General features: G+C 41.5%; 1 protein-coding gene across 3 annotated transcripts; it reads right to left on the minus strand.

The window, feature by feature from the left end:
- Positions 1-1,150: 1,150 nt before the first annotated feature.
- Positions 1,151-9,817, minus strand: LOC131882136 (sodium/potassium-transporting ATPase subunit beta-2-like). Of its 3 annotated transcripts, none has more exons than XM_059229193.1 (8): positions 9,208-9,817; positions 8,878-9,131; positions 4,596-4,841; positions 4,348-4,507; positions 4,024-4,070; positions 2,281-2,377; positions 1,940-2,135; positions 1,151-1,443 (listed from the first exon to the last, which is right to left on the minus strand). In XM_059229193.1, the coding sequence occupies exons 1-8, from the start codon at positions 9,269-9,271 to the stop codon at positions 1,302-1,304; spliced, it is 1,206 nt and encodes a 401-aa protein (XP_059085176.1). In that variant the 5' UTR covers positions 9,272-9,817; the 3' UTR covers positions 1,151-1,301. The 3 variants fall into 3 exon arrangements, with proteins under 3 accessions (XP_059085176.1, XP_059085175.1, XP_059085177.1); XM_059229192.1 differs by having other exon boundaries at positions 4,596-4,844; positions 9,208-9,813; XM_059229194.1 differs by having other exon boundaries at positions 4,596-4,844; positions 9,444-9,812.
- Positions 9,818-10,046: the final 229 nt, after the last annotated feature.

Genomic DNA, 10,046 nt, shown 5'->3' on the forward strand with positions numbered 1-10,046 from the left:
TATCGCAGTTTAAGTGCAGAGACAGCATCACGATGCTAATTCTGTACAAGTCGATTGTTCAACCGCATGTTTGAAAAATGCCTCTCCCATTTGGGCTCTAATGAGTTCAACAGGTTTGCAAAAGGTCAAACAGGCCCAAAGATGTTTTTACCAGAAACATTGAGGATATGAGAGAGCTCTCGTATTGGGAGAGGATAAAAGGTTGGATTGCATAGTATTCAGAGAAGGTACGAAAGGTATCTGATATTGTACGTTTTCAAAAGCATTCATGAGCTTTGTCCCAACCGCAGTTTAGGGTCAATTCTAGAGACCGTAGAGGCTTAATATGCGTTTTGAGAGCACCTTCAAGTCTTCGAGAATCCAGGCTAGTTCGAGCAATGAAGTCCATTTCTTTTCTTTCTCGGGCTCCTACATTGTTTAATTTGCTTCCCTCAAATATTCGTAGGGAATACGTAGGCCTTGTTGATCCGGTAGCATCTTTCAAGTCAGACTTGGACAAATTTATAGATAGCATTCCAGATCAACCCTACATTCAAGGATTAGCTCGGTCTGCCAACTCAAATTCGTTGGTAGACCAAATATCATATAGAAATTGAAAGGTAATAAATAGACGAATTATAATCTTTCATTTTAATAGTACTGGGGATTACATTCCCTGTAGCGGTTAGAAAAGCCCGTGAAAAAACCAAACCAAAAAAAAAAATGAAACTTCTTAGCCAATTGAGAACCTTGCCTTGGATCCTAATCTCATGGAGCCTGTTAACTAAAAGACCATGATCAACCATGTCAAAGCCTTGGCAAAGTCGAGATAAACTACATCGACTGATTCGTGCCTCTCCAGTCCCTCAGTAACTGCTCTACGTATATGCTCAATCAGTTGGGTAACCGTGCTAAAATGTGCTGGGAACCCATGTTGGCTAGGAGGAAGGACTTCATGGATATCAAGAAATTCAACAAGTTTGAACTTCATGATCTTCTCAAACACCTTCGCAATATTCGAAGTGAGAGAAATCGGCCTATAGTTACTGGGGAGTGACTTATCTCCCCCTTTGAAAATTGGAACAACTTGCGCTAGCTTCAGAGAAGAGGATAACTTGCCCTGGTCGAAGATGCAGCGCATCAAGTACGAGAAAACAGGAGCAAACAAGAATAAAAAAAGGATTGATAATATATATTTCAGAAATTAACTTTGAGTCGCGACATAAATATGAACGTATAACATCGTGCACCGGCTTGATTTGCATTCTGAGTTCCTGCGGATTGGTGTGGGTGGGCCCACTCCGCTTGAATTGCTTGTTTGGTTAGTCCATGAGGATTTCGAATCGGACCCCTCCGATCCTCGGGTTCAGGGGATCGTGCTTGATGTTCTTGGCCCAGAGCTTGCATTCCACGGACACGATTACCCCCGGCGTCAGACCCCGAAATTGAAGCCACACAAATGGACTGAAACAACGTGAGGAGGAGAAAATTACAATCCGCAAAACGCTCCCTCTCTTTCTTCCTCGAATTCTCGAACAGTGACAAGTGTTGGGTTACACTGGAATTTGAAGGCAGTCATTCCAAATAAAGGCTTCTGTCCTCATACTTTTTGATTGAACAACAATGTTTGATATTCAACCAAGATCTTCAGGTGATATAAGTGTATTACCGCACTCAATTCGGTCAAACTTAGCTTTCACTTGAAACGAAACAATGTGAGTAGAATTTGAAAATCACAAACGCTCCATCATTCTCGCCAATCCAAGGCTTGCTTGCCCGACCATGTTTTGACTCCATCTACTATTTGGACGATATCCAGATTGCGACTGACTTGTAACACCAGATGATGCAATAATACCCCTGGGTGTTGTTGTCGTATGGACAACCTCATCGGTGACACATCAAGTTTCTCCTGCAAAGTCAAGGAAGGATTCAAGGATTTCACAGCTTATTCTCACACCTGAGAAAGTGCTCCTGGTTGTGGTAAGGGTAGTAGTAGCCCTGCATTCCGTAAGCTGGATGAAAGTTGAGGGGTCCCATGTACTCTTGATCCGCGGAAGTGGTTCCTTGACACGAGACCCACGTCATCCGGAGATTAGGACAATGTTGCTCCATCTCCAACCCCTTGCCCTTGCAGTTCTTGTTCCATAATTTGGCTTGAATTGAAAATGAACACAAATGACCAATCACTAGATCGATTAAGACTTTTCAAATGGGACTGCAATCAATCATCGTGGCCATGCATGTGATGATCTTAAGATTGTGAAAATGTTTGTCCCAGGATATTAAAGAAACACTTACAAATTCGTTGCTTCAGGTATTTGGGCATTTCGGGAATCCCGTTGATCTCCGTGATATTGTAGTAGGGATTTGGTTCCCAACCCACAATTTGATTCATCTGACAAAGAGCGTAGGTGTTATTTGTGACTGAAATTGATTTCTGAGAAGGGCTTTTTGTTTCCCATAATATTCCGCTAATCCAAAAGCACGGACATACAAACTAAAGTAACCCTAACCTTTTGACCATCGTGTCCTCCTTTTGATGAGGTTATCTTCGAGCGCAAATGGTTTCACTCCCAAATAACGTCAACATTTGGTTAAATTCACATGAAAATAGAGACTTTGAGAAATATGCCCCAGACAATTGCAGGTCAAGCATTTTAGAACAGAATATGTTGTTCATATGTTGTACTAGGGCTCCAGAAAACCTGCTTCTGCTATCTTCGAAACGGTTTCATGTGTTTGCTCTACAAAATATGCAACAAAATGGGGATTGCATTGCTTGCAGTGAAGTGCTTGGTTAGTGAAGACAATAAAAATCGAAACCAAGAAACACTCAACAGGTAACCCCAAACCGACCAAAAACTGGTATTGGTCTAACGACTTACCTACACCACACTACAATTTGATTACTAAGAATGCATTTGAGGTGATGCAAATTGCAACAATCAAACCTATTGAAACCTAATCAGAGGAGGACGAAAAGAAGATGACAAGATGGCCGACAAAATCCAATGCTGAGCCACAAAGGAAAGTATTCCTTAGCAGCATTCGTTGGTTTAATTTTTTGACGACCCTCGAGCTGCGGCCCTTGAGTCGCCAATAAAGCAAAAGCTTTCCACAAAAATTGGTCCATAAGAACTCTCCTTTACGGGTAAACAGATGAGTCTTTAAGTAATAACTAAAGCCGGCCAAAACTTCCATCCTATAAATTTTGCAGCTTTTGCAAAAAAAACTTGCACATCCGAGATGTTTCTGCAAATTTAATGCATCTGCAAATTTTGCAATCATACTTGCAATATTTGACATGTTTCTGCATAGCATAATGCAATTTCAGCCTTTACAGAAAAAAATACTAATATTTGTGAAAGTGCAAAATAATTTTCAGAAATGCTGATCAAGTTTAAGAAAAATGGGAAATTTTACATGTTTTTTTTTCAAATCTTTTTGCAAAAAAAATGTGCACGTAGGTATGAAATGGATTGCCATGTAAATAGATATATTACAAACCACATGCTATATGTATTCCATCCATCTTAAATAGCTCTTTTATCATAGCATTTTTTAAGATTTTTTATTTTACAAATGTTGGAACTCAGTCTTGTTTGTGTTATGAAGTTCTCCTTTAAAAATCAGACACATCTTGACGTGTTTTCATGATTTTGGGGGTAAGTAGTGATGAGGTGAATGGTTAATTTCTGAAGAATTGACTTACCATTACTTTCAAGAAACTTGCAAAGCTGGACTATTTTAACAAAATTGTTCTGCAATACATGTGCTACGCTCGGATAGTTTTGTTTTTCTATTACTGGATAAAGATTTGTCTTTTTCACTGAGTATTAAAGATGTTCAAAATGCTAATCAGTCTAGGAGGCACCATGAACAAGGCAAGAATCTGCTTCCTAGGGATAGTAGGTTCAAATCCCAGTGCTGAAAGGTATTATGATATAATTTCAATTCCTGACCTTACAATAAATAATGGACTCTATCTTTGCTTGGTTTTCCAATTTCAGTCACAATAGGAAGTTAAGTGAATATTCTTGCTTTAAGGGCGACACATGGAAATCCTCGGGAGTATCCATAATCCTCAGCTGGAATAAGAGAAAATTGATCAGTTTTTTCGAGATCTTAAGAAGCGGCAGATAAAGGCATTGGCTCAGAAATTGGAATTCTGACCCAAGTAAAAACACTATAATCTTAAAGAATCTAGGGAATTATTGGGAGAAAACAAAACAAGGCACTACTTTTGATTTTATCCACTTTAAATTGGATCGATGGGATGACATCTCACAAGTTTCTTTGAACATCCTCAACCATTCCCAAAGCTTCTCAATTTCATATTTTTCCGTTTCCCACTTGAAACTCTACCTTTCACGCAAGAATAGTCAAAAGCGGGGTTCCAGTACTTGCGAAAAGGCACGTGACAGCGGCTGACTTGGTCCAATTGGGTGTTCCAATTGCAAACGATACTCGGGCCCACTTCTTTTCCGAAGCCACCGTACTTTTTTGTGAAATCATTCAGACTATTCTGCAAGGCACGCAAACAAACCAAACTCAGGGGCGTCATGGTGAGTGGTTGCAACCCTCAGGGGTCGACTGAAAAGAGACCCACCGACCTTGTATGGCTTCCAATTGCCGTTGGTTCCGTGTTGGAAGTGGATCAGGGTGGAATAAGGATTGGTGGGCCTGGGCCGGAATCCCATGCCGGGTTGAGCCAGGGCGCCTCGACGAATTCGTGGTTGGAACGGATCCATGAAGTGCATCACTATCACCAGATACACTGAGAAGAACGAGGTGATCAGACTAATGTAGATCAATTGATACACGCCTAAGGACACCCACACGCGGCCCTTCTCCAACAGCTTCTGACCAAAGGGGAAAAAAGCTTGATTAGCCACACTAGTCATATATAAAGGCACATAATTTTGTTGTCCTCAGGGTTTCTGTCACCTTTCATAGCAAGAGATAAATTCATGTATCGAGTACTCAGGCCCGAAAGAACGCATTCAATTTGCGCTCAGTTTCTCTGTGGAACTTGCTACCCCAAACTGTCTGGGAGATACCCTCGTTGGGGAAATTCAGGAAGGCAATACGGACGCTATACAAATGACCCGAGTTCAAAAGCACAATATCGATGTTAAATTACAAATTGGTCCAGCTCTTTCCTTCGTTCTGTGCTTTTTTTTCTCTTTTTCATTCCTGTCAATTCCTTGGCGATGGTACCAACTCAGGCCTTTATTTATTACCCAATATCTCTTCTTCCTATATTCCTCTATCGCCTACTTTTTGGTGTTGGAATGGATGAACATACAATACAATACAATAAACCGGTTTGTGATCGATTCCCAGGAGACCATCCATTGTACTGTTTTACCAGTCAAGTGGTTGGTGTCTAGAAATCTATGAGAGAGTGGACTGAACTGGACCATGAAAAAAAGGCTGTTTCGGACTCAATCAACCCAATCATGATTGCCATACTTCTTTGCCATGTGACGATTGTGTACAATGCGGACATTTAGGCAAGCGCTGGTAACAGCAAACAAACTTGCCTGCCAATGCCAGTGATGCAAAATTGGCGTTTCAAACTGGGTTTTAACGAAGGTGCCCTTTCCTCATATATCAATGTGAAAGAAGGGTCAGCTTCTCAAAACGTGTTTGAAGCCCCAAAATTGCATCACTGACACTGGTAGCAGTAAACAAACGAACCTGCCAGAGCTTGCGTAAACGTCCCCATAACGGGTTAAGTTGGCAAATTGGTGGAGCAAGTAAATTCATTTACTACTCCGAAACACTAAACGGAGCCAGTAGTTGTGTTCTATTTATCAAGTTATCAAAAGACGGGATTTCAGGCGAGTTAGTCCCCTTTGTCTTTCAAACAAGAAACTATTTGTTTTGGTTATTCAATGAACATTTTTTTTAAGATTCACCAAGGGAATGTTTGGTGAATAAATGGAGATATTCCAGAATCGTAAAAAGCTAATTCACCAGAAGCCAAAAAAACTATCCGAACGAGATAGAAATAGACACACTTATCCTTGACTCCGCTCTGTTTCCACCTTTGGAGTATTTTGTGATATGTTGCACACCACATCTTCCCAATCAAATATAAAACACTATTCTGTGCTTCTGAATCCCTCAGACTCGAAACCATTCAATGTGAACCAATCGCAATCAACAAAAACTCGTTACCTGTCATCTTGTCCTCATGGTTGAGCCAGACTTCTGTTGCCAAGTTGTACCTACAAGATACTTTATGCACTTTGGCATTCATGAAGTACATGAACGAATGTGTAAAGAATACATGCCATATATGCCTCATGCCTCTTAAAAATGCCACTTGATGACTCTGAAAGATGTCAAGCATTTCTCGGCGTTTGGAAGGAGTCATAAAGATCCACGTGCAACAAACCATGCCATTCCAGAATTGCATCCTGTCGAGGCTCATCATTGAAATGTCGAACAATGTGGTCCAGCAATCCCTTGTCTCATCCGCATCAAACTTCGCAATAGGCATAAATTGGCAATTGCCAAGAACTTTTGTACAAGCAAATAAGCCAAATATCAAAAAGGGTCTGACATCCTTGGCTCTGGTTTCTGTCTTGCCATTAATCTGTGAGATCGTGGAGTTGACCCCACCCACCACAGGTCTTGCAAAGTGCAGGATGGGTAAAAGTAAAGTCGTATCGATGTAGCCCGGAAATGGTGGGCACAACAGGAATGGGTCAGACGCAGGCGTGTTGTAGGAACACGCTCGCTGACGTTAGACAGGTCGGCCGGAGTATGTGAGCGAAAAAAAATCAGAAACAACTAATCCTCGACAGTACAAGTTGCCCTTTTCGCAGAAATCTGTAGTTGCAGAAATGCAAGAACAGTTGTCATAATTAGTTTCTTTTGTATGCATATACGCACCTTATAACTAATATTGGGCCCACGCAAAATCGGAATTGTTAGACCCGAAAACGAAAACTTGAAGCAGCCCTTGGCTTAAATGAATAAGAGGCAGTGATTAAAACAAATCAAGAACAAAAAATCCCAAGAAAGCCATCTGTCAGTGATGTTATTTCCACACCATGTTTTACGGACTTCCATATTAGAGCGCTATTGTCAGCTTGTCCTTTCCTTTGATATCCGTTCGGATTTCATTTAATCTCTATTTCAACGTTGATCATTGCTCTGATTTAAAAACTTTGCCTAGAAAAGACAGTAAAAATGGGCCGACGGAAACCATTTTGCAGAAGTGAAAACCATCCTCTAAGCAAATATATACAAATTTCGGGACAATATCTTGCTAATATCTAATTACACTTAAAATTCAAAGACAAATGTGAGGTGTGCCAATCATTTTTGAACGCTTATGGTCCAGTTACACAACACAGATTTTCACACAATGTATCTATGAAACTGCGACTCACAGCAAAATTTGAGCCTCACAGTCTCACAGTCTGGACCAAGGTCCTGGATGAATGGCTCCAAGCACGGTTGAGTGTGACCAATATGAGAAAATTTAAATGAATAACAGAGGAAGTTGGCTCTTTTTGGGGGAAGGAGGGGGGTCAAACTTATCAATCAATAGCTTAGAAATAAACTACAATTCGATTTGAAAACTAAAATGTGGATTTTAGCAACAAAATGAAAATAACGAATCCATCAAGAAGAATTGTAACAAGCCAAATTTGGTCGCTCTGCGAAGCGAGGAGCGAAAACAGTGACTCCACTTTGGTATGAGATTCATATTCTTGCGCTATTTACATCAAATCGTGCCATTCGAAAAAGGGATGTAATTACTCGTCCGCATTGATCTAGCTCCATATAAATGGTAGTATTTGAAGAAAGCGATAAGATCAAAAGTGTGCCTTATGCATTTACGAGTTATAGAAAACTGCTAAGATGGATTTGAGTACTTCTCTCAAAACTACTTGGCATGGCTTTTTGACCACCGTAATGAGAGAGGAGACAACTGTATCCAAGAGTCCAGCTAGGATTTGTTTCTCCTCCCCAAGGGAGTTTGCCAACTAATGTGACGGAAATTCGTTACTTAAGCAATGAGAGTAACCTAATACTGTATGGACAGTAATAATTGAGAGTTCTTCTTCTTTATAATATCATTAGTATTATTGGGGAATTGTGGCTCCCTGGCCGGGTTCAGTACATTTTCCCCACTAACCAGAGTGTACAAAAGGTGACAATCACTCATATTAGTAATTCTAATGCAAGATCCCCCACGCACAATTTCGATTAACGATTTTCGACACAAATCAAAACGAGTTCAGTCTCGTTTTAGAGAGAGAGAGACAAACAAACGTTTCCACGCAGTATAGTTCTGATTCCTGCTTGAGGACAATGGTTGGGCTTCTTTTGCCAAAGACGGCGTAGAATTGCAAACTCGTACTGTAGGTCCATGCATAAAACGAGTCCTTTTAGGAATGGGAAGTCTGAATGATGACTGAATGATCGGGCAATAACGGCTTGTTTTTATTTGTGACGAACTGACTTGTGCTCTGGGGTTGCCAAATTCTCCCTCGGTTTTGGTAGAATTATCAATGTTATCTAAACTACTTGCATCATTCCAAGGTGACTTTGAAAATGACCAAAACTAGTTTTCCAAATGGACTTGAATAGCCAATGCACCCATCAAAGACACGCAATACAAGCTTTCGATTTGGTAAGCCTTAGTAAGTTTCAATTAGCTGTCCAATTAAGTAATTGCAACCTATTGAATTAATTAATGATCAAGCAACATCTTGACGGATTGCCTTATCAATCGCTTTGGAATGCTCTCTCAGTTGTCCACCAAATCAGCATGAAGTCACCCGAGAAATGGCCTCCATTTCTCCAGAAGCTTGTCGACCGACATGATGACTGACCACCGTCTTGGCCGTTATCATTTTATCGTCTTACCTTACTGGAAACGTATGAAGAGGAGGTCGAGGACGAAGATAGAGGTGAGGAGGACTTTGAGCTTTCCGATTGTAGATCAGCACCTTTGTCGTGATTGCTATTCCAGTCTTTCACACTGACCACTTTGTCCTTGGTCAGCGGATGTAGCAAGTCATTGATTTCGCTCAACACTGACATTGCGCAACAATTTCTTCCCAACCACCAGCACCACAAGCCCCGATTGTTCAGGCTGCTTCTGGGTAAGTTGTCAATCACTAACAGAGATGATAACAACAATAAGAAAAATAACAATTGAAGAGCCCGAGTATCAGAAAGCGGGGCAGGACACACCTCTTAGAGAAAGGATTGCACATGTGTGGAACATGTATGTATGACTGGGCAGCCAATCTGGCATTTGCACCCATACAATGGGGCTGCCCTCACACTTTGGAAGAGAGACGAGAAGGTCCTGGTGTGTTTTTCTCCGCTAGTTTTTTGTGGATCGCGAGAAAGCACTTGTCGTTTTTTGATCGCCCTGCCACTTAATGGGAGGATTTGAGTCCCTGCGTGTGTGAAGTGAGGCCTACCTGCTACAATGATGGTGACGAAATATCGTTGGGGGTCCTCATCATCTTATTGATATCTGAAGACGTCCCCAAATATTCTTCACTCTCTCGCGCTTGAGTGATTTTGGCGCAAAAAGTCTCAAGGTTGGCCTTTTTTTCTCTCCCTCTCTGTCTCTCTCGGATGTTCTTGCTGGTTTCTTGACTGATCTGCTGTTTCCCTCCGTTCAGGAATGAGACAGAATGAAATGAGGATATGGGAGAGGACTCTGAAGAGGACTCTCGTGGAGAGGACCCTGAAGACATGGATTTTGCCCGAATTTGCCGTGGAGAGCGAATGCATCCTCTCCTTGTGCACGGGAGATTATGATGATGGGAAGAATGGCTCGGCGCTCACTCTGTATGACGTATACCGGCACATTACCACTACCACTACTACTACTACTCTTGTCACGAGCTTCGTCGGGCTTCGGGCTTCGGCCTTCTCGAGCTCAAAATAGCTTTTCGAAAAAGCTGCAAGTGTTGTCCGTCCGTGTCAAGCCTGATGATGCCATTCACAGAGTTGAAGCCCTTGCTCCCCATGGTAGATTGGGAAACTCACGCAGCCGGTGGTTGACGTTGGTCCAT

Source organism: Tigriopus californicus, chromosome 6, assembly GCF_007210705.1.
Source record: "Tigriopus californicus strain San Diego chromosome 6, Tcal_SD_v2.1, whole genome shotgun sequence".
NCBI lineage: Eukaryota > Metazoa > Arthropoda > Copepoda > Harpacticoida > Harpacticidae > Tigriopus > Tigriopus californicus.

Coding starts and splice junctions, on each gene's coding strand:
- LOC131882136 (XM_059229192.1), bottom strand. CDS start 9,271: ATGCCAGATTGGCTGCCCAGTCATACATACATGTTCCACACATGTGCA. Junction 4,845..8,877: donor CTTCATACGTTTCCAGTAAG/GTAAGACGATAA, acceptor CCCTTTGGTCAG/AAGCTGTTGGAGAAGGGCCG. Junction 4,071..4,347: donor TGACTATTCTTGCGTGAAAG/GTAGAGTTTCAA, acceptor CTCTTATTCCAG/CTGAGGATTATGGATACTCC.